Source organism: Myxine glutinosa, chromosome 1, assembly GCF_964187855.1.
Source record: "Myxine glutinosa chromosome 1, kmMyxGlut1.1, whole genome shotgun sequence".
In the NCBI taxonomy this organism is placed as follows: domain Eukaryota; kingdom Metazoa; phylum Chordata; class Myxini; order Myxiniformes; family Myxinidae; genus Myxine; species Myxine glutinosa.
In genome coordinates, this window is record NC_136261.1 from 184,337,725 (window position 1) to 184,363,428 (window position 25,704).

Sequence of the window (25,704 nt, forward strand, 5' to 3'; positions counted from 1 at the left end):
TCGCTTCGGCCGGGTCATCAGGACCCCCCTCAAATTGACCCTGCCGGTGCAAGTCGATTCTGGGGGGACGTGTGTAGCGGCTACCGCTGGGTTTTCACAATCGCCTTGCACCTATCAAGGACGCGGAGCGATCACCATGCCGGGCTCGTCCAGGACGCCCGGGCAGGCTCGCCCTCAACTTGCCAGGCCGCAGCCAGGACGCTGGGCCACGCCCCCTCTCGCCTTTCCTGGGCAAACGCTCCTGGATAATATGTATATATATTGCTGCCCGATAAACGGACTTTTGAGAGTGCCTGAGTGTTTGGTTTGAATAAAGCAACTCGGATGAATTCCAGCTTTTTGTCGCGTCCATTCTTCCGATCGACGTGGGAGCCCCAGCTCCTTCAATATCAACATTTAGCTCAGCGAATGTCATTCGCGGGTCAGTATTTGATGAACTTATAAAGACTTAGTTCCAGATTTGTCAATGGCTGAGGTATATTAACAAACGAATAAAACAGATTTGGCAAAAATTCCAACTTTTTTTTATAAAAGATCGCATATTCACCCAGGGTTGTGAAAGGCTGAAGAAGAAGAAACCTCACATGGGCTTCCCAGACCAAATAAATAATTCTGGTTCTGGCTCTGCGATTTTCAGGTTTATTACTCCCGTCAGGGAGTAACGCATTCGATCGTGTATGTCCGTGTGTGTGTGTGTGTGTGTGCATATGTTCGTGTGTTTGTGAACAAGATATCTGGAAAAGTTCTGAACGGATTTGGATGAAAGTTGGTGGGATGATTGCCCTTGGGATAAGGAAGAATTTATTAGTTTTTGGTGAAGCTCGGGATATTATTCCGGATCCAGGAATTTTTTGAAGGATTTAATTACCATTAGAAGATAGGGCTAATTTTTTTCTAGCATTATCTTCTATATATTCTATATTTAACATTGTGATATGAAAATAGTTTTCATATTTGTTGTAAATGTAGTTTAAACTCGTGGTTATGTGTTAGAGCGGTGTATTTTTTTAGCAGCGTCGTCTTCAATATTCTTTTTTTTTTTATAATAAAGACATTCTGTCATTTTAAAACCATCAAAGTGTGTATTAGGTTTCCCCGTTTCATAAAATGTATCGTTTGATATGTATAATGCTTTAAAACTGTTGTTGTTTTTTTTAACCTCAGAAGAGATATCAACATTTAGCTCAGCGAATGTCATTCGCGGGGTCAGTATTTGATGAACTTATAAAGACTTAGTTCCAAATTTGTCAATGGCTGAGGTATATTAACAAACGAATAAAACAGATTTGGCAAAAATTCCAACTTTTTTTATAAAAGATCGCATATTCATCCTGGGTTGTGAAAGGCTGAAGAAGAAGAAACCTCACATGGGCTTCCCAGACCAAATAAATAATTCTGGTTCTGGCTCTGCGATTTTCAGGTTTATTACTCCCGCCAGGGAGTAACGCATTCAATCGTGTCCGTTCGTGTGTGTGTGTGTGCGTATGTTCGTGTGTTCGTGAACAAGATATCTGGAAAAGTTCTGAACGGATTTGGATGAAAGTTGGTGGGATGATTGCCCTTGGGATAAGGAAGAATTTATTAGTTTTTGGTGAAGCTCGGGATATTATTCCGGATCCAGGAAATTTTTTGGGAAATTTTTTTGGGAATTACTTTTCCTGTTTTACTGCATTAAAGCTTTTATTCTTATTCTTAAATGATGATTTTCTCCTCTAATTCCGAGATATATCAAAATAAATTCTCTGACAGTTAGGGCCTACTTTCTTTTTCATTCATTGTTTTGGGGAGAGGGGATGTTAAACAAAACGTATTATTCCAACTAAACCCACGGCGGGAGAATGCGCTCTACTGAGTGGCGTTCTAGTTTATTCTGTAATACAAACATAGAATGACACTGAATAACGTGCAAATGTATCAACCGGTAGCAAAGTGAGTATTTCATCTCAGGCCCACACTCTACATAGGTTGTAGCAGCCTGCAGCATGTTGAACCCAGGCTTGATAGCTCAGCGGAGAGTGTGCATATACTTCTGCACTATCATGCCAACAAAATCAACCAACTTATGACCATTTTGCCTTTTCAGTGGGTTGGTTGAATGAAAGCATTCCTAAATATGGATTATGCAATGCCATCACTGACATGCAAATTCAAACATTCCATGTCTTTCTTGACAGTCTTCCATGTCTTTTTAGGACGTTCTCTCAGCTTCCTCCCTTCTCCCCCGAGCTTTATTACTTTGTTTACAGCTTCATCTTCTGATCTCCATTACACATGATCATACCAACCAAGGCTTCTCCTCATGAATTGTTCACCAGTATTGATTTTATAATCTCTTCCTGATTATTGAGCTCGGTATTTTCTTTCTTTCAGAGACAATCCATTCGTTCTTCATTCAATCTCTTCTCTGTTCCTTCCATTATTTTTACATCTTCAATCCGCATTGCCCACATTTCGCTTCCATACATCAATACAGGTCTAATACAGGCGTTATGAACGAGTAAAAGGCCCGTCAAAAATGATGGGTCGGAACAGTTTATTGAATCCATCATTGCTTCGGATATGAAATCTTTCCTCTTCTCAAATGGCTTGATCTCTGATCATCAATTTGGTTTCAGACCTGGACACTCTACTCTGGACATGCTGCTTCTGCTTTCTCAACAATTGATGGAGGTCCTCAATGCCAAACAGGAAATCAGAGCTGTCTCCCTCGACACATCACGTGCCTTCGATACGGTCTGGCACCCAGCTCTGCTCACCAAACTCTCCTCCTATGGTATCCATGGAAATCTCCATGCATGGCTTGCAGACTTCCTCTCTGGTCGTAGTCAACGTGTGGCCCTGAATGGATTTCTCTCATCTCCCCTTCCTGTTCAGGCTGGAGTTCCCCAAGGCAGTGTTCTGGGCCCTGTGCTTTTTCTGGTCTTTATCAATGATCTCTCCGACTCTCTGGAAAATCCTCTCTATCTCTTTGCTGATGACTCACTCTCTGCCGCTCCATTCCTCTTCCCTCAGATCGGCAGTCTGCAGCCTCCTCACTCTCTGAAGACTTGGACAAAATCACAGACTGGTCAAACAAGTGGAACATGTCTTTCAATCCTGACAAATCTCACACTCTTACTATGTCTCTCCAAAAAGATCGACTGGACAACCCTCCCATCTACTTTCTCAACAATCCTCTCCAAGAAGTCTTGTCGCTCAAGCTTTTGGGTCTCACTATCTGCCATGATCTTTCTTGGGAAAACCACATTTCCAAGCTGGCCTCCAAAGCCAGTCAACGACTGGGCATCCTCCGTCGTGCGAAGTCCTTCCTCGGCACACCTGAGCTCCTCACCACATACAAGGCTTTCATCCGCAGCTCAATGGAATACTGTTCTCCCCTATGGGCCGGTGCTCCTGCCTCACACCTAACTCGGCTTCACGCTGTCGAAACCAAAGCTTTCAGAATTATTGGAATCTCCTGCGATGAAGCTATCTCTGAGGGCCTTTCACTCACTCACCGCAGGCAGGTAGGTGGTCTTTCTGTCTTCTACCGAATCCTCTCCGGCCTTGCACCCCCAGCTCTCTCTGTGCTCTGTCCCCCAAATATTCCTACAGGTCGCACAAGATCTGCCAGCAACCCTCTGATGGTTAAACTGCCGAAATCTCGGCTCTCTGCTCACCTTCACTCTTTCATTCCTCTTTTCTCCCGCCTCTGGAACAAACTCCCTCACTCCCTTCAATCCCACTCGTCCCTCCAGGTCTTTAAAACAGCTGTTCACCACCATCTCTTATCTTCCCCCATCCAAAACCTTGATCTTTTCTACCCTCGCTAATTCACCCCAGATCCACCTTGTTTGAAATTCCAACTTCTTTCCTGGAAGTCCTGGCAGTGTCCATATGTTTTATACCTCTCCTACCCCCCCCCCCCCTTCCCATGCCCCCCCCTCCCATGCCCCCCCCCAATGCCCTCTCCCTCTCACAGATCTCTCGATGTCTCCATGTCTCTCGGTCCCTGCTCTCAAATGTTGTGTTTGTGTCCTTCCCCCTCTCTCCCCATCTTGTCTACCGCTCCCGATGTTATATGTTTTATGTGTCGGTTTGTCTTTCTGTGTGATTAATGTTCGCTCTTTCACGAGCCTCGATCTTGTATACAAAAAAAAAAGAAAAAAAAAAAAGGGTGCAACCTCGTGAGCATGCCGAAGTCTGAAGCCTCGGACTCATGTCAGGTGTGCTTCTTCTTTATTTATCTTTATTTATTCTTCTTCTTTATTTCTTCTTTCTTCTTTATTTATTTGACATCCTACGGACTTGAATGAACACTCGTTTTACTCTGCACACGTTGCACATCACATGCAGCTAATTTTACCTCCCTGAACCTTGTATTTATTGTTATCTTTTTTAAAACACTTCTGTACACCGCCCTTGAGGCTCGGTTCGCAAGCCACTGTCTACAATTCCTATAAAAGAGACATAATTACTCTTTTAAGAAAATCTTTTTCGAGTTTGTTTTATCAAAAATCGACCATAGTAAACACACATTCGTGTTAAAAGATTGGCCTTTAAAACCTATCCTTATGAAGGGGCCAGACATCTGTACAATCATACAAACACACAAACTGACATTGTTGAGGAAAACATTGGATGAGTTGCTGAGAGATGATCTCAGAGTTAAAGAACTAACGAGAGGGCTAGCAACAAGAGGGTTAGCAACAGATCGTGCAGCCTGGAAAGCAGCCATTGGGTGAATCACGGCTTACACATGGAAGCATGGAAATGGCCCTAAAATGATGATGATGATGGTAGATTTTTTTTTTACAGACTATGGAATGTTTCCGTGCTTCGTGATACCACTTAGTTGCCTCCATGTATTCCATGCTGACTTTATTCATGATTTAACGGATTAATTCTCCTGCTCCTGATGCCTCTATCATGTCTTCAAGGTAGCAGAAACTTTTGACTTTTTCTAAATTAAATTCTGAGGATTTCATTATCTTCATCTTTTTCTTGAAATTATTGATCCTCAACATCTCTTAAATATGAAAATCCCAGCTTTTGCTTCCAAATTTCCTGTGATACCACTGCACCTCTTGTGACACCATATATAACAATGCCTACATTGAATTGAGTTCCTTCCAACTCCTTTTCCGCGTATTGAATAAGGCCATTGTCTTCTCTCTTTTCTTTTGCCTTCTCCACTCACACATAACCTTCGTTTTATTAATATTGATGCATAAACTTCCCTTCTCTATTTCACTTTTTGAAACATCGATTTTTCTCCTTTTTCACTTTCCACATTCAATACCAAGTCATCTGCGTACAATAACTCGCATGTGAATAACAACCATTCATTCTTCGTCAATCCTTCAATCACTATTTAAACAGTAAAATATTTAAAACCGATTCCTGGTGTAATCCTACCTTGACTTCAAACATTGTAATACATCCCAAGTTGGTCTTTACCATGGGTTGTGATTTTTTTTTTTATACATTCCCTTCACTACTTTTACCATTTCTTCAGGCAGAAATTGCCTTCCAAGGGCCCATTCTATCCTGAGATCATGTTACCCTGCAGTTCCTTTATTATCCATCTAAGCGTTAAAATAAACAAACTCAGTTTGGCCAACCATCGTCACCTCTTAAAATAGAAACATCTCTTTATAGCTCAAAAGCAATAAAAAAATATATAGAATTGTCAGCAGTTAATGGACAAGCAAACATGGACATTTGAAGCCCATTGACGCAATCTGATTGACTTACAAACAGCTTGCGTAAGCTCTTTCTGGATGTCGTAGGGCAACAGCGGCTCATCAAGACCAGTGAAGAAAGATTTCAGCACTCCAGTGACAGAATGCACAGAAATGTTCATTTTTGCAAAGTCCACAGAATTATCTGTAACACACGCAGCACTCCACTGAACCTAAACTTGGAATGACACACACACACACACACACACACACACACACACACACACACACACACACACACACACACACACACACACACACACACACACACACACACACACACACACACACACACACAATTCCAATTTTACTTGGTGTTGTAGTTTCCTTTCTCAATTAGTATCCACAAAGGGTACTTTCAAGTCCTCCACATAACATGATGGTTCAACATTCCACCCACTTAGCAATGAACAGCACAAATTATGAGTCACAATGTTGCAAACGTACCAAGGCAAAACACATAATGGCATAATTGAAGATATGAGTGGTCTGTGTGTTTCAAAGAGACCAGCAGACCCCATTGGAAAAGAAAATGAAAAAACAAAAAAACAATGAAAGTTGGATTTGTGAAACGAACAAACCTTTCTCGAAAATAAGTTGAAGGTTCTCTTGGTCAGCCTTGTTTCCACTGACACGATATAGGCCTTCTGTATTTAGACCTGAGCCAAGGGATAAGAAGTGAGTTTAGAGAGTTGGTCAATATATGAATATCATTGACAAATATCCATCATCCCATCCCTGGTGTTGGGCTAGCAGCTAGGGTGCCGGCTTGGGATCCTAGGATCCTGGGTTCGAATCCCGGTCGATCGCTGAATTAACGCCAGGGGGGTTGACTCAGCCTGTCATCCTTTCGAGGTCGGCAAATTGAGTACCAGTTCACTGGTAATTCCCTGTTTGTCGTTAAAGGCGGCAAAAAGGGTTGGCGTCAGGAAGGGCATCCGGCCGTAAAACATTGCTTCAAAAAGGGGACCAAAAAACAACAACAACCACGGTTCCCGAAAAAGGCCAACCCCCGCTTGCGGGGAAAAATGGCCTCTAAAGGTGGTTATTTTATTTTATTTTTTTTGACAAAGCAACCAAGCTACATTGGAATCGGTGCAATTCAAGATGACTCAACAAAAAGAGCACACAAAGGTAAGCACCACACCGACAACACAAAAATTGCCAATGACAAGCAAGCATTAAATGCAACTGGTAACGTTTACGGTTATGCTGGTAATGACACAGGTGCAGCTACAATGGACACGTTTTATCACGTGCTCTTCTCCAAACGGCTATTCCGAATTTCATCCCAAGTGGAATCAAGCATGGTTACACTAACTTATCAAGCAGATATGGTGCAGCGTAAAGCACAACACCCTTATAAATGATGTAAAAAGCCAGCCATTCTGTCTACAACTATGTGCAAATTAAAAGGTATTTTTCTTTTATAAAAAGGTATAAAAGGTATTTATGGTATTTCTCCACAAGAGTAGGCCTTTGGGTGGCCACTTGTGACAAATGGTATGACACTGGTGTCATAAGCCGTGCCATGGCTCGTTACTGTCTCCAAGCTTCCTCATGAAATCCTTGTACAAACAGAAATATAATAAGTGGAAATAAAGTGATACTCCTTTCACCCCACACCATTTTTCCTCTCGAGGTTCTGCATCCCGGAGGCTGCAGGGTCAAGATAAGGACCGGATATGCCTTGTGGCGTGGGGAATTCAAGTCAAAAAGTTTCCGTGAGGCACTTGAGGATTCAAGAGACTTGCACTCCATGCCAGTTCCACTTCCACATCACATTCACCATCGGTTGGGTACCTTGATTTCGTAGAGCAGAAATACATTTTTGGGAACTATTTATTCATTAATTCCAATTCATTATTTTTTTATTGTCCACGTGAAACATGGAAATTTTTCATCCACTGGCAATCCACTACAGCATCTTACTTGAGGTAAAAAACAAAACAAAATAGGTTCACATCCATCATATCTTTTGAAATGAATACTGTAAAGTACTTATCTTTCGTGTGGATCTAACTTTCGTGCTTTTCACTATCGAGTAATCTCCATTGTCAGTCCAATGAATAATATTCCTCATTGTATTCGTGTAAACATAAACAGGAATCATGTTTGATGTGCCAAAGTTACATGATACAGGGAAACAACTTTAAATGCTCACAAGGCAACAAGTCTTGTGTGGATACCATTGATTGATCTATAGGTATCAATTTTTCTGCCTTTTGACAGCATTTCCTCCATCAAGGATTCCACAACCCTAACCAGGCACTCTTCTGCCGGAGGCCATTGGCACTTCCTGGGGTTGTCTAGTTAATTAACCACCGCCAAGTTTTCAGCATTGCTCTGATAAGATTAGTCAAAGCAGGGCCACCGTGGGCAGGCTTTGGAGCTCCAATATGTGTAAACACAGATTTTACCCCGATTCATTGTAGACTTTCCACCCACCTTCTCTCTTTTGTTCCTCTTTTATCCAGTTTGTGGAAATGTCTTCCAGAGATGGTTCCCTCCAAGGCTTCAAGCAAGAGGTGCACCAACATCTCATGTCACACCTGATCCCTATCCACAATAATTTCACCCCCATTAACTTTACATAGCCCAACCCTCTTACTTGCAGATAACCACGTTTCATCCCCATATATATATATATATATATATATATATATATATATATATATATATATATATACATACATATATATATATATATTGTTACGGGACCGCGGCGAGGATGTTGTTTGCCGAGCGGATGGCCGCCGCGCCCGAACAGTTACCCCGACTAATCCGATTCTTGGACGTTGGCCGAATCGCGCCACAGATATTCAATGGGGAAAAGACTAAAACGAAGGATGTAAAGAAGAAAGAAAGACAAAGGGTAAGAAATACAAATATAATTTATTTAGTATTTACACAATTGAAAGAAACCAAGGAAGAAGGAAGGATAAGAAAATAAAATACAGAAGAGGAAAGGTGACACAGTGAAAATTGCTAGCTTATCTATTACAGTCTTAATTAACCCAGGGACAGAACAAACAAAGACGGACTCACACGAATGGGGAATGGAGGCAGGAACGATTGGCTGGACCGGGAGGAAGGTTCAGCTCGGACCACAAGCTGGAAGGCTTGGCAGGGCGCACAGCAAGCCGGGCCTCGTCAGGCTGGGAGCGAGCAGGGTGACGTCGTGCACTTCTCTCAAGGCTTCCCCCGCGCTTCTCTCGTGCACTTGTGTTAAAGGCTTCCCCCGCGCTTCTGTCGCACTTGTCTCAAGGCTTCCTTTTCGCTTCTCTTCCCTCCTCGCGCACTTCTCTCTGAAGCTCGTCTCTTTGCAGCACTCAGAACTCATCTGAGGTGGGGGCGTCTCCCATGGGGTATATATAGCCCCACCCTTGAACCTTTTCGAACCTCCCCGATCGCTCTTCCTCCGCCCTCTCAAACCAAACCCCTCGTGCTTGGTTGGTTGTTCGGGGCTGGCTCACTCCTCCCCTCTATGACGAGGTGGAGACACGCCCTTCTTCTCCGAGCCGGAGCACATGGCAATGGCGGCGAATGCAGTTGGAAAATCGAGGCTTTGGGAATGGGGCTTTGGGAATGAAAATAAAAGGGGATCTATTTATTTGAATTCGGTGCAATGGAGTGTCAATTAATGGAAGACAAGGCCTTACCCTACTACACAGAATAAGGAAATAACTGTCAACAAAGGGGGAAATCTATGATTGGCTAACGTGATTGTTTATGAAATAACTACGGAATGACCTTTGACCTTTATACACAACTGGAGGCAGGAGGGTCCAGAATAAAGCAATCAAAAAAACAAAACAATCCTCATATCCACAACAATATATATATATACAGTCACGTGAAAAAGTAAGTACACCCCATGTAAAGTTTTGACTTTTTCAACATATTTCAACATACAGCTATTTGATTTTCATTTCAACAATATTGATAGATAAAGGTGATATAATATAACAAATATCATGAAACATTTACATTTTGTAGTCCATTGTATAATTTAAATAAACATAAATGCAAATTTCACATGTGGAAAAAGTAAGTACACCCTTGGCTCTAATAGGTGGTATTGCCCCCTTTGGCAGAAACAACCTCAAGTAGGCGTTTCTTATAACTGTCTACCAGTCTCTGACATCGACTGGGAGAAATTTTTGCCCACTCCTCTATGCAGAATTCTTTCAGCTGTGCGATGTTTGAGGGGTTTCTTGCATGCACAGCTCGTTTCAAATCCCCCCACAACATCTCGATAGGATTTACATCCGGGCTTTGACTTGGCCATTCCAGAACCCTCCATTTCTTTCTTTCCAGCCATTCCTTGGTGGATTTAATGGTATGTTTAGGGTCATTGTCATGTTGCGAGGTTCACCTTCAGTTGAGCTTCAACTTTCCGACAGATGGCTTCACATTATCCTCAAGCACCCTCTGGTACAATGAGGAATTCATAGTGGATTATATGATGGTGAGCAGCCCAGATCCTGATGCAGCAAAGCTGCCCCAAACCACAATATTTCCACCACCATGCTTTACAGTTGGTATCAGGTTCTTGTGGTCAAATGCTCTTTGGTTTTCGCCAAACATGTCTTCTTTTACTGTGGCCAAATAGCTCTACCTTTGACTCATCTGTCCAGAACACATTGTTCCAGAAGTGCTGGTCTTTGCCAAGGTGTTCATTGGCAAACTTTAGTCTTGCCCTGATGTTCTTTCTGGACAGCAAAGGTTTCCTCCTGGCACACCTCCCATGTAGATCAAATTTGTGCAGCCTCTTTCTAATGGTAGAGTCATGCACTTTGACATCGACAGTGGCAAGAGCTACCTGTAGGTCCCGTGATGACATTCTAGGGTTCATAGAGACTTCTTTCAGCATCTTGTGGTCTGCTCTCGGGCTGAACTTGCTCGGGCGGCCTGGCCTGAACAAGTTGGCAATTGTTTGGAATCTTCTCCACTTGTAGATGATCTTCCGGACAGTCGAATGTTTGATTTCAAATTGTTTGGAGATCTTTTTAAATCCCTTCCCAGACTTGTAGGCATCAATAACCTTCTTTCTGAAGGCCTCAGAGAGCTCTTTTGATCTAGGCATGGTGACGCCACACACTTCAACAACAAAGAGCAAACCAAACTAAATGTCTGAGGTTTAAATAAGACAGGTTCCTCCAAGATCGTCTCTAACAATGCTCTAATCATTTGCACCTGAGCTGGTGCACCTGATTCTAATTTTAGGTATTTGAAGTAGTGATAAATGTCGGGGTGTACTTACTTTTTCCACTTGCGAAATTTGCATTTATGTCTATTTAAATTATACAATGGACTACAAAATGTAAATGTTTCATGATATTTGTTATATTATATCACCTTTATCTATCAATATTGTTTAAATGAAGTTCAAATAGCTGTATGTTGAAATATGTTGAAAAAGTCTAAACTTTACATGGGGTGCACTTACTTTTTCACGTGACTGTATATATACATATACATACATACATACATACATATACAGTGTGTATATACATATACAGTGTGTGTATACATATACAGTGTCTATATACATATACAGTGTGTATATACATATACAGTGTGTATATACATATACAATGTGTATATACATATACAGTGTGTGTATATACAGTATATTACAACTTATTTCAAATAACTCACAATTTTCTCGAAAAATGACTTGTAATTGACAAAAGTATTTGGCCTCCACAATTCTTTATTTCACTGTTAATATTACAGAACCTTTGTTTTTGATTCAGAACTTAATATATCCTTTTAATTCAGAAAATAAAAAGAAATGGCATTGACAAAATTATTGACACCCTCGACTGAATATTTGGTTACACACACGGCCTTTGGACAAAATAACTGCAGTCAAGCGCTTCCTATCACCATGAATGAGCTTCCTACACCTCTCTCCTGGCAGTTTGTCCCCCTCTTCTTGTGCAAACTGCTCCAGTTCTCCCAGATTTGAAGGGTACCTTCTTCCAACTGCTGTTTTCAGATCTCCCAACAGGTGTTCAATGGGATTTAGATCTGGACTCATTGCCGGCCACTTCAGAACAGGCCAGCATTTGGTCTTGAACCATTCCTGGGTGCTTTTTGAAGTGTGTTTCGGGTCATTGTCCTGCTGCAAGACCCATGACCTTCGACGGAGACCCAGCTTTCTGACACTGGGTTGAACATTGCGCTCCAAAATGCCTTGGTAATCTCCTGATTTTGTGATGCCATGCACACATTCAAGGTACCCAGTGCCAGAGGCAGCACAGCAACCCCAAAACATCACTGAACCTCCTCCATGTTTGACTGTAGGGAAGGTGATCTCTTCTTTGAAGGCCTCATTTTGTTTGTTTTCTGTCAACATAGAGATGATGTGCTTTACCAATAAGCTCTAATTTGGTCTCATCTGTCCACAGAATGATTTTGGCTTGTTCAGGTGTGTTTTGGCAAACTCCAGTTGGGCCTTCTTATGTCTCTCTCTCAGCAGTGGGGTACTCCTCGGTCTCCTACCATAGAACCCCCTTTCATCGAGTTGGTGATGGATGGTGTGAGTTGAAAGTGTTCTACCTTGTGTCTGAAGGTCAGCTTGAATCTGTTTGGCGGTTGATCGAGGTGCTTTCTCCACCATTCAAACAATCCTTCGCTGCAATCTTGGATCAAGTTTTCTCTTGCAGCCACGTTCAGGGAGGTTGGCTACAGTGCCATGGGCCTTAAACTTCCTGATAACATTGCGTACTATGGACACAGGAATATCATGGTCTCTGGAGATGGACTTGTAGCCTTGAGATTGTCCATGCTTGGCTACAATCTTGTGTCTGACCTCCTCAGACAATTCTCTGGTTTTCTTTTTTTTTCTCCCGATTTCTCCATGCTCATTGTGACATAAAACAGCAGAATGACTCCTTTTCTATATTCAAACTGTTTCTCCATGCTCTGTTTCTCTATTCAAATGAGTGATTTTTATATTGCAGGCACCTGCAACTCATCACAGGTGAGTTCAATTCCAAAGTAAAGGAGAATCACCTGCTTGAAATCTTATTATTCCTAACAACTTCTAAAAGGTGCCAATAATATTGTCCGGGCCATTTTAGGATTTATGTGTGGAATAAGCAAAGATTTAGTAATTTTTTCAGCTTTTATTTTTTGTTTCACTGAGAGCCAAAGAAATACATATGTGGATACCAAAATATTCTTTAATTTAAACATTTTTCTGGAAGAAATGGTGCATTATTTGAAAAAAGTGCAAGGGTACCAATATATTTGGCCAGGACTGTATATATATATATATATATATATATATATATATATATATATATATATATATATATATATATATATATATATATATTGCTTCACAAAGTCCTGAATATTTATTGGCAAGATCCTATCACCAACAGAGATTTGTATGGTTCTCCTCCCCGCATCTCTGCTATTGTGAGACAATGCCACCTTCGCCTTGCTGATCATGTGATGTGCCATGAACAACCAGCAAAGAAAGTCCTACTCTGGAGGGCCAAGGAACCCCAAAGAAGGGGGAGTCCTCTCACAACCCTTTGGGACATCATCGGGAAAGACACAATTCTGAATGGCGTTGATTTAGTCGACGCAATCCGAGAACACTGGAAAAATCTCATCATGTCGCCACATTGAGTTGATGACATAAGAAGATATATATACCCTCCTCCCCCCCCCCCCCCCCACCCCTCCAACACCCCGCCTCCTCCCAACCAATGCAACCTGTAATGAGGCCTGGTTGATTGAAAGGATAAAGTATTCAAATGACATTTATTTTAAAGCTACTGAAAAGTTTTTTTTTTAATGGCCAGCAAACACAAGAAGACAGCAATCAAAAATAAAAAGAAAACCTGGGTGGTAGTTGAACACTTCATCTATTTGGTGTCAAATTGACCACTTGGCATTTCACCAGCATCTGTCAAGGCAACAAAACTTCAAGTAATGCAGTTGGAGAGCAGGCCGAGGCTACTGCCCCTTTCAATCTGCCTCTCTGAGATGGGCACAGCGCTGTCTCTGAAGTGATACGCTTAGAACAAGCTAAAAGTGATTGTGCGAGAGAATTAGATGGTAGGATTTTGCTGATGGTATGCATGGAAAGGCCAAAATACATATTAAAAAAAAAAATTAAAAAAAATTAAAATTGAAAGTCAAGGTGATGAGAAATAATTAAAGTCTTTAAAGAGTCAAATGTAACCATTATACACCTTTGCCAAATGTAGAATGTACAAAACAATCTAATGTAGTGTAATGGATGAAATCAACAGGATGTTGACCGAGGTAATAATAACCACCTTGGGAAACAAGGAGAAGCCGACATTTCGGACATTAAGCCTTCATCGGAGCGAAAGAGCGTCAACGCCTGAAACTTCAACTACCCCTCGCTTCCCACGACGGTTAGCATTCCTCAATCAAGGTCCTGTTGATTTCATCCATTGTTCGACCTCTTCACCGCCACAGATCGACACAAGCCTTCACCTGCAAGACTAATTCTTCATTATAATGTAGTGTAACCCAAACTCCATTGCCTTCCCACAAAGGAATACATTTAGAGAGAGCGAAATTGAGGCAGACCCTTAAATGCCATTTCCTGAGAAAGTGCGGCTGCTAACCCTGCACCCAAGCGTGCAAAACGAGACAAAATTGCAGCAAAACCATTTGGACAGTTCCCCAGAAATTCATGTTTCAGACTGTGTGGGAGAAAAATGGGACAATTGCCAGAACAGTAATGTACAAAAATAAGCGCACATCATAATCCTCTTCTCATCGGCAACAATGTTTGGGATGCTCCACCATTCAGGAGTTATCTCAACATCAGAACAAAAACGCATTGAACAAAGCGAGATGTTTGTTGCAGTAACAGCAGTAAAGTGTTCTATCACTCAAATGTCGACTTTATAGAAAAGCAATTTTTGAATTTTTTTTACAGCAGTCATGTTATAATGAATAGATATGCTCCGCGGACCAGTCATCGGAGTGAAAATATGTTATGCTGTGGACTCTACTCTACTCTACTCTCCACAACCAAACCTGCCAAAAAAAAGAAAAACTTAAAAAAGGTAACAATAAAGATTGGTTGAAGATACCATGTACATGAATATTCCACCACTTCATTGACACCATATCAAACATACCATCAAGCGTATGGCACAGGGCACAGTAAACCTTGGCTGATAACCTAAGCAAGACACGTCAAGCTGAGGCATCAATGCTTTTGCAAGGCTTACGTTGTACATAGAACATGCTGGAAACATGGAAGAGACCATCATGCACTAAACTTTTGAAATGCTGCAAACTGCAGTGGCTTACAAAACGATTGTAAGGCATAAAAGGTACGCCTTGGCATTACAAGAACGTCCGACGAACTGCAATACGTGCAATGAAATTAGAGGGGCAGGTAAAGTTTCAGGTGCAGATTACAGGATCAGTCGTGATTAGTCGCATGTTTTTAAGACTCAGAGCTAAATTCAAGAGTAGATTCCAGGTCTACTATATACATGAAAAACACAATGTGATTTTTTTTTTTAAGCATCATGTAAGTGCTGCAGTGAATCGAAGCTGTTTTGTTCACTGCACGAACAAAACACAAGCAATAGTTCACTCAACATTCATTTGCAGTCGCATTGTTGAAGCATCATCAGCTGAAGAAAGCATACGAGTGGACACTCTCCCATCTTCTTGCACCTCCAGAGCCAAAACACATTAATATTCCCTCACATGGATACACTATGGCATGGTGCTTCCCATCACAGTGTATGGTATCTGCTGTACTTTACTCTACTGTACCATTGTACAATCATACCTTGGCATCGAGATAGGGGTGGAAGCGAAAAGTGGCCGGGTCTATGCCTAATATGGGCTTGGTCAGCATAGGCCCGAAGGGACTCAGAAACTTGAATAAACGTGTGTGTGTGTGTGTGTGTGTGTGTGTGTGTGTGTGTGTGTGTGTGTGTGTGTGTGTGTGTGTGTGTGTGTGTGTGTGTGTGTGTGTCATTGGTTGTTATCTCCAAATGCGGGTTTCAGAAGGCGGACCTGAATCCTCCCAGGTCTCGAAGTATCCACCTCCATTTCAGTAAGGGATCATGATTCATGGACCAAATTGTGAAGTTTTCTTCTTCTCAAAGTTTTGTTCAGAGGGCTCTTTTGAAGATCGTCACCAAGCCCCTGACAGCTTCCAACTGCAGTTCATTTGCAGTAATATTTCCAGGGGTGGTTTTTAAGGTCTCCTTAACGCTCTTAAAGGAGCAAATTGTCTCAATTTTGAGGTTGTTTCTAGTTCCGCTTCTTGCTTTCGCCAAAATGTTTCCTCCTTCTGCTTCAACATTATAATATTCCCTTTCCTCACTTCAAAAAATAAAAACAAACCAAAAAAACTCCTTTTCACTCCAAAATACCATCTCATCCTGCCTTTTACTTGTACTTCCTGTACTTCTTTTTTTATCTCTCCCTTTTCTGAATATCTCCAAACTGAATCTTCATTGAAGACAATGTGATTCTTCCTTTTTCCTTGAAAAGCTCTTTAAAACGTTAAAATGCTTCACTTTCCTTTTTTCTCCTTCATGAGTACCCCATGTGTACCCTGGTTAGAATAGGTACACCGTATCCCTGCGTGTCGTAAAAGGCGACAAAGAGGGTTGGCGTCAGGAAGGGCATCCGGCCATAAAAACATTGCCTCAAAAAGAGAACCATGACAATTACAACTACATATGGGCAGGGTACAGCCCGAAGTGGAGATCGGTTTCTGAGCTTTGGGACATGGAATGTAGGGACAATGACAGGGAGATCAGGAGAAGTGGTGGAAGTATTGGTCAGAAGAAGAGTGGACATATGTTGTGTGCAAGAGACGACATGGAAGGGAAGTGGTGTGAGAATGGTGAAGGGTAGGCAGGGACAGAAATACAAGTTTGTGTGGCAAGGGTGCCCGGAGGGCGTGAATGGTGTTGGTGTCCTGGTTTCTGAGGAGTTTGTAGACAGTGTGGTGAGTGCGACTAGAGTGAGTGAAAGGTTGACGATGGTGAAAATGATGATTGGAAAGCTCTTGGTGAACGTCATCTTGGGATATGCTCCGCAGGTTGGTCGGAGCGATGAAGCGAAGGACAAGTTCTGGTGTGCGATAGAGAAGCTGATGGAAAACGTGAAAGATGAGGAAGTTGTTGTGGTAGGAGGAGACCGAAATGGACATGTGGGAAGGAGTATGGACGGTTTTGAGGGAGTTCATGGGGGTTACGGATATGGTGTGAGAAATGGAGAAGGTGAAAGGATTTTGGAGTTTGCTGATTTGTTGATTTGTAATACTCAGTTCCAGAAAGAGGATAATAAGCTTGTTACATACATGTCAGGTGGGTCGACGACAACCGTTGACTACCTGATGGTGCATAGGCGAGATAGGGGGCACCTCCGGGACACAAAGGTGATCCCGGGGGAGGAGGCTGTTTCACAGCAACACTTGGTTGTCTGCGACATAAGGGTGAAAGGTGTGAGGAGAGCTCGGCGGGCGAAGTACCAACCGAGAATGAAGGTGTGGAGGTTGAAAGAGGTGACAGTAAGGGAGACATTAAAAGAGAGGCTGAGTAAGGTAGAGGATGATGTGGTTGAGCATGAACGTGGTTGGATGTCAATGAAAGATAGTCTGTTGGGAGCCGTTGGTGAGGTATGTGGATGGACAAAAGGATCACCGAGGCACTCGGAAACATGGTGGTGGGATGAGGAAGTTGGAAAAAGGATTGACAAGAAGAGGAAGAAGTTCAAGGACTGGCAGAAGGTGAAGAGTACGGGAGCAGAAAAAGCAGAGCATGAAAGTTATAAGGCAGCCAAGAAGGCTGCAAAGGAAGAGGTAGCAAAGGCGCAGGAGGCATGTAGGAAAATGTTCGGAGAACGCTTGGATTCGGAAGAGGGTCCGAGAGCGGTATTCAGGATTGCAAACCAGATAGCGAAAGAGAGGTGTGATGGAATGGGGGCGAGTTGCTTGAAGGATGAAGTGGGACAAATCGTTGTGGACCCAGATGGAATTAAAGGAAGATGGAAAATATATATGGAAATGCTGTTGAATACAGAGAATGAATGGGATGGCAACATAGAGAGTAACCCAGTTTTAGGACCGGCAGAGAAGATAACTGAGAAGGAAGTTGAGGAAGCGATAAAAGCAATGAAGAGTAGAAAAGCGGGAGGGCCGACGGGAGTTGTGGGAGATATGTTCAAGGCAGCAGGAAGTTGGGGTGTGAAGAGAATGACAGAGATCTGTAATCTGGTGAATGAAGGCCGCATTCCAGTGGATTGGGAACTGAGTACCCTCGTCCCTCTATACAAGGGGAAAGGTGACCCTCTGGAGTGTGGCTCGTACCGAGCGATAAAGTTATTGGAGCATGGAATGAAGGTATTGAAAAGGGTGTTGGAGAGGAGGATAAGGAAGAAGGTGAAGATCGACGAAACGCAGTTTGGATTTATGCCAGGAAGAGGAACAACAGACGCGCTCTTTATTGTGAGGAAGTTGCAGGAGAGCCTGTGATTGATGCTGTGAAGAGGAACAGGTTGAGATGGTTTGGTTTGGTCAAAACAACATCAAGCTCACCCTGTTCAACACCCGGTCCCTCAACAACAAATGCCTCATCCTCAACGACTACATCCTGGATAACAAACTGGACTTTCTCTGTCTCACCGAAACCTGGCAACAACCACTGGACTACTCACGCTCAACCTCACCACACCCAATGGATATTCCTACGTCAATAAACCACGCTCGGAGGGCCGAGGTGGTGGAATTGCCGTTATCCACCGTCAAGACATCAGGACCAGCCTCATCCCCATCGCCTCATCCTCATCCTTTGAACACCTGGCTTTTAAACTCTCTGGTCGCACGCAGTCAGTCATGGCTGTCGTCTACCGCCCTCCCAAACCACACCCATTATTCCTGTCTGACTTCTCCTACTTTCTGACCCAGCTATGTTCCCTCTCCCCCTCAATCCTCCTCCTTGGTGATTTCAATATCCACATGGACTCCACTGACTCCACAATAACCACTGACTTCACTGATTTACTCACCTGCTTTAACCTCACTCAACATGTCAACTTTCCTACGCATATCCATGGTCACATTTTGGACCTTGTCTGCTCCACTGGATTAATTTTGCACCACCTCTCTGGCTCCGACCTCACCCTCTCTGACCACTTAGCCATCACTATGACCATCAACATCCCCACCCCAACCCCAACACCAAGACATTATCGCACTATCAACTTCCGTAAGCTAAACGCTCTTTCACCGACCTCATTCTCATCCACCCTCTCTGAAAAAATGTCCACTTCTCCCTTCATTGACCTCCACACCCCTTCCGACCTCACTGACTACTACAACCACACTCTCTCCTCCTGCCTTGACCAGCTTGCGCCTGTAAAAACCAAAACAGTTTCTTTCACCCATTCTGCTCCCTGGTTTACCCCTGAACTCCGCCTGATGAAAACTCGTGCTCGCCAACTTGAAAGACTCCGCAATAAAACAGGTCTCACAGTTCACTCCCAAGCCTACAAGGACCACCTATAACACTACAAAGATGCCCTCTCCCACGCCCGCTCCGCCTACTACTCTCAAATTATCCACTCTGACTCCGGAAACCCAAAAGCATTCTTCTCGACAATAAACAAACTCCTCCGCCCCCTGGACACCACCACCCAGTCATTCACAGTAGACGACTGCATCTCCTTCCTTTCTTTCTTCCAACGCAAAATTGACAACATCTACAACAGCTTGACCACCACCGCACCCGCTCCCCCTCCAACCACCTGCCCCCCCCTTATCCTGCCTTCCCCTGTCTCAATTCTCCCCGGTCTCCCCTACTGACCTCTCTGAACTCCTCATAGGAATGAAAACTGCTACCTGCACTCTTGACCCCATCCCCTCCAGCTTTGTCAAGGCCTCCCTCCCTGCTCTCTCTCCACTTATCATTGCAACAATAAACTCCTCCCTGTCTACAGGCATCGTCCCACCATCCCTCAAAATTGCTGCTGTTACCCCCATTCTAAAAAAACCTGGTCTAAACCCTGACACCCTAAACAACTTCAGACCCATCTCCAACCTACCCTTTCTGTCGAAAGTTTTGGAACGCGCTGTAGCCACTCAACTCAAACATCACCTCTCTGCCAATAACCTATATGAAACATTCCAATCCGGATTCCGCTCCAACCACAGTACTGAAACTGCTCTCCTCAAAATCACCAACGACCTTCTCCTCTCCTCTGACGCTGGCAACCTCAACATTCTCGTCCTCCTCGACCTCAGCGCTGCCTTTGACACCATCGATCACACCATCCTCCTCACCCGACTTGAATCCACCTTTAACGTTACCGGCACTGCCCTCTCTTGGATTAAATCATACCTCTCTGACAGATGCCAGTTCATCTCCATCAATAACTGCAAATCCCCCACTGCTCCCCTCCCCCAAGGTGTCCCCCAAGGTTCAGTTCTTGGCCCCCTCCTCTTCATCCTTTACCTGTCCCCCCTCGGTCACTTAATCCGCCGTCATGGTCTCCAATTCCACTGCTTCACCGATGACATCCAGCTTTTCATCTCCACCAAGTCCGTCTCCACCGACACCCACTCTATCCTGACAAACTGCATCTCTGAAATAAAATCCTGGCTTCAAATCAACTTCCTCAAACTTAACTGTGATAAATCTGAAATAATCATCATTGGCCCAAAAACGCTCACAAAATCCACCCATAACTTTGCCCTCAACATCGACGGTATCCCAGTATCCACCTCTCCTCTCATCCGGAATCTTGGCGTCATCTTTGACCAAACCCTCTCCTTCGACAAATACACTAAACAGATCACAAAGACAGCCTTCTTTCACCTGAAAAACATCGCCCGTCTCCGTCCATCCCTCTCCTCCACGGCTGCAGAAACCCTCATCCACGCCTTCATCACCTCCCGTCTGGACTACTGCAATAGCCTCCTCTATGGTTCACCCTCAACAATCACCAATAAACTCCAATACATTCAGAACTCCGCTGCCCGTCTACTCACCCATTCCCGGACCCGTGACCACATCACCCCCGTCCTTTACAAGCTTCACTGGCTCCCCATCTCCCAGAAAATCCAGTACAAAATCCTCCTCTTGACCTACAAAGCCCTCCATAACCTGGCCCCATCCTACCTGGCTGACCTCCTCTCCAGACACACTCCCACCCGCAACCTCCGCTCTGCTGGTACCAACCTCCTGACCCCCCCCCCCCCCCCCCCATCCGGACCAAATTCAGATCCTGGGGGGACAGGGCCTTCTCCATCGCTGCTCCCACCCTCTGGAACTCACTACCTCACACCATCAGAGACTCCTCCTCACTCACCACATTCAAAACATCACTCAAGACCCACCTGTTCAGCACTGCATTCAACATTCAACCCACAGCATCTAACCCCTGACTATCACTTCTCCTTCTCCCTCCTTTTGCTTTAAATATTTCCCTATTGATTCTTGTCTTTTTGCAATTGTTGTTTTCATGTTTTGTTATGCATTATGTTTTGCACTCTGTCAAAGCGCCTTTGGGCTTCATGAAAAGCGCTATACAAAATAAATGAATTATTATTATTATTATGTGTTGAGGAAGGATGAAAGTGACTGGTTGAGAAGAGTGATGGAAATGAATGTAGAAGGAAGTAGAGGACGGGGAAGACCGAGAAAGACTTGGCTAAAGATGGTGGAAGAAGAAATGCGGGCAAGGGGGTTAACAAGGAGAGATGCAGAAAATAGGGCAAAATGGAGAAGATTGTCATGGGGACCGCAAGGCTAACCCCCGCTATAGCAGGGAAAATGGCCTTAAAATGCATGTTGTTGTTGTTGTTGTAGTATGAGTACCCCATTTGTTCTTCTTCATCACTATCTCTTCCTCTTCTTCTTCACAAGGCATATTTTGCAAATCTGTCTCAATGAAACGTTTGGACCATCAATCCTCCTCCTGTTCATGCATGACCTTTCTCCGCGCCTCCAACAAAAGTTCTTTCTATCCATACCATGATCTTTATCTCAGAATGTTAAATTTGGGAATCTTGAGAAGTCCAGTTTGCAGAGATTGTCTACACACAACAATCATATCCTCTTCATATTATTTTATGGTGTCAAACTCCTCTGTATCAGTACCCTCCCTCCCATCTCCTAAAGCCTGCATCCTTCCTAGAGTCCCTATATACTCGGAGTGGTGACATAATTTCTTCCCAAAATTATCTGGTCACATGGACAGTCATCGGCCCCATTTTGTTTCCATCGATGATTCAATGAATGAGCACACGATAGCTCGGCATTCTTTTTTAAATGACAGAATGCTGTGCCTTTGGATGCACCAATCGATCAGAGGAAGGTTTCAAAATGTATAGATTCGCTGCAAATGCTAGAAGGAAAACAATTTGTGACAATAAAGTTAGCCAGCTGAGATGTAAACCACCTTTGAGGTGGTGTCTGTGCCAGGTAAGTTGTAGTCCTGTTTGTGTACATTTATGTGTGATACTATAATCATATTGTAGATGGCAGTTGGGCATAACTCGTAAAAAAACATGAATCAACATCTATAGATCATTTATACCATATCAAGAACATCCTGGCAAAATTGCTTATAAGAAAACACATCACTTGTATGATGCGAAGCATGTTTGGTTATTTATTTAAAATTGTCTAAGTGTTGCAGTTAATATTGGTTAACAACACATCATGAACGCGATGGGGCAAGAGAAACAGAGAGGGGTGGGACGAGGGGAAGCCGAGAGGGGCAGGGTCCATTCCAAAATAATTCAGGATCCATTTGCCTTCAGACTCACCTTGCAGCAAAACAGTATATTGATTGCATTGAAGGTTTGTTTCCATCAAACAACTTAGAAGAGGAATCAGAAGGGTGGAAGAAAAGGGGAGAAAACGAGAATAGAGTAATAGAGTACAACAACAACAACATGCATTTTGAAGGCCATTTTCCCTGCTAGAGCGGGGGTTAGCCTTGCGGTCCCCATGACAATCTTCTCCATTTTGCCCTATTTTCTGCATCTCTCCTTGTTAACCCCCTTCCCTGCATTTCTTCTTCCACCATATTAAGCCAAGTCTTTCTCGGTCTTCCCCGTCCTCTACTTCCTTCTACATTCATTTCCTTCACTCTTCTCAACCAGTCACTTTCATCCTTCCTCAACACATGACCAAACCATCTCACCCTGTTCCTCTTCACAGCATCAATCACAGGCTCTATTCCCATCATCTTTCGCAATTCATTTGTCTTCCTCTCTCTCAACGATACTCCGCACATCCATCGAACCATTCGCATTTCCACCCTTTCCAACCTTCGTTGCTGCTCTACGTTCATTACCCATGTCTCGCTCCCATAAATCATAACACTTCTCACACATGCAGCATACACCTTTCCCTTCAGCTTCAACGACACTCTCCTCCTCATCAGCACGCCACTCAGTTCCCGAAACTTCTTCCATGCACATCTCACTCTAGCAACCGTTGCCGAGTCTGATCCACCTTCTCCCTTCAGCATGTCTCCGAGGTAGCAAAATGTTTTCACACCTTCCAGCTTCACGCCGCCTCCAAGATCCAACTCAACATTTCCTCCATCTGCAGCTCCCTCTGTGCACACCTTACATTTGAATGTAGCTGCCACACTGGTTAATGACCCTCTCAGACCACTACATTTTTGATGAACCCACTCAGCGCACATTGTACATTGAAGGGAGTTCACTCCGACACCCTTCCTACACACAGCACAGGGCCACTTCCCAGTTCTTTCCATCTCACCACATGCTTTACCACTTGCCATCACCTTCGTCTTTCCGATATTCACCATCAGACCTTTTGTCTCCATACATTCCTTCCACTTGTTCATCTTTTCCTTCAGTCCATCCATACTTTCCGCAATCAACACCAGATCATCTGCATACAACAACTCCCACGGTAAACCCTCTACGTTCTGAGCCAGCACCTCCATCACAGCTACAAATAGTAGTGGACTTGGTACCGACCCCTGATGCACTCCCACCTTCACCTCAAACTCACCACTGTTCCCGTCCTTCGTCCTTACAGCTGTGCACGCTCTTTTGTACATTGCCATCACTACTCTCATCAACCATTCCTCCACTCCTAAACTTCCTCAATGCCCACGTCAATACTTTGCGTGGAACCCTATCGAATGCTTTCTCCAGATCAACAAACCCAAGAAACAACTTCTTCCTCTTCTCCATGTACTTCTCCTGCAACTGCCTCACAATAAAGAGCGCGTCTGTCGTTCCTCTTCCTGGCATAAATCCAAACTGCATTTCGTCGATCTTCACTTTCTTCCTTATCCTCCTCTCCAACACCCTTTCCAATACCTTCATTCCATGCTCCAATAACTTTATCGCTCGGTACGAGCCACACTCCAGAGGGTCACCTTTCCCCTTGAATAGAGGGACGAGGGTACTCAGTTCCCAATCCACTGGAATGCGGCCTTCTTTCACCACCAGATTACAGATCTCTGTCATTCTCTTCACACCCCAACTTCCTGCTGCCTTCAACATATCTCCCACAACTCCCGTCGGCCCTCCCGCTTTTCTACTCTTCATTGCTTTTAGCGCTTCCTCAACTTCCTTCTCAGTTATCTTCTCTGCCGGTCCTAAAACTAGGTTACTCTCAATAGAGTAATCGAGATCGAGTGTATTAACAAAATGTAGGAAAAAGGAAAACATGGAAGATGCACAAAGATTTAATTGAGAATAGAAAAGAATGAAGGATTACATGTACATCAGTGGCACAAGACTTATCTACCATATAAACACAATGTCAGTTTGTGTGTTTGTACAGATGTCTGTCTCCCTTCAGAAGGGTAGGTTGTAAAGGCCAATCTTTTAACATTAATGTGTGTTCACTACGGTCCATTATTAAGGATCAAACAAACTCGGAAAACATTTTCCATAAAAGAGTAATTATATTTTTTTTATTGGAATTGTAGACGGTGGCTTGCAAACCGAGTCCAACTGACCGTGGCCTAAAAACTGCTTTGGAAGTAATAACGCTCTGTGTTCCTCCTCCCCCCCCCCCCCCACACCCCCCACACCCCCCCCTGACTTCCCGCTCCCCAATGCCCGAGTCCAGGTCCATGTCCATGTCCATACCAATACAATCCATATCAAAGTCTACATTCGACTAACGAAAAAGCGTTTTTCGAATGAGCGTAAAAAGAGGACTCCCTGTACACTTATATGCAATTTTTTGGTGATTGATTTATTAACTGTTGGGATCCAGATTAAGAATATAATCTTCAGAACAATTATGTTTTGCATACCATATGATGTCCGTAAATATGCATCTTGGATAAAACCCTTATTAATACTAATTTCAATGCAAATTCCCACTTGGATATTTTCCATACATATTATCTGAATATACAATTTCTTGAATTTGCAAAATATGCCAAAATATGCCAAGGATATTTTCTGTTGTGAATCAAACTGGATATCAAGCCATACCAAATACGAAATTACTTGATCCTTCCTGTTTCAATTATGAGAGGCAGGTTGTACCAATCCATATCTATGTTATAGATCTCTATAAATACAATATAGATAATAAATAAATACAGCATAAATATAGATAGACTATCGACCTTATGAAAGTAAAAAAAATTCTCGGGATTCAAGAGTTAAATGTGGTGACAGTATTTTTAGCTTCTTGTATTCAAATTATACATAAATGCAATGCTCAGGGTGAAATTTACAAGCCATATATTAGTCGATTTTGCAGAACATTAGAGGAGTTTGATTCCAAAATGCAATAAAAGCTAAGTCCACATTTTGCAAGTTACCCAACAGCTTAGCTATCGATAGTCGATGGTAATCAATGATTTAACAAAAGAAGGTTTTCCTCAATGATACGGTATCGTTTTAAAATATGGTAGCCAATATTTTCAGTGCTGACAACGCAATCAAGATCTCGTTTTAGAATGAAACTTGACCGGTGGA

General features: G+C 43.2%; 1 protein-coding gene across 1 annotated transcript in view; it reads right to left on the minus strand.

Moving 5' to 3' along the window:
* The window catches only part of LOC137431824 (rho GTPase-activating protein 5), a 65,589-nt gene that overhangs the window by 34,470 nt on the left and 5,415 nt on the right, over positions 1 to 25,704 (minus strand). Inside the window, exons 3-4 of the mRNA XM_078781065.1 lie at positions 6,305 to 6,382; positions 5,737 to 5,868 (exon numbers count right to left, since the gene is read on the minus strand). Of these exons, the coding sequence (XP_078637191.1) occupies positions 5,737 to 5,868; positions 6,305 to 6,382 (210 nt within the window). The remainder of the gene's footprint in view (positions 1 to 5,736; positions 5,869 to 6,304; positions 6,383 to 25,704) is intronic.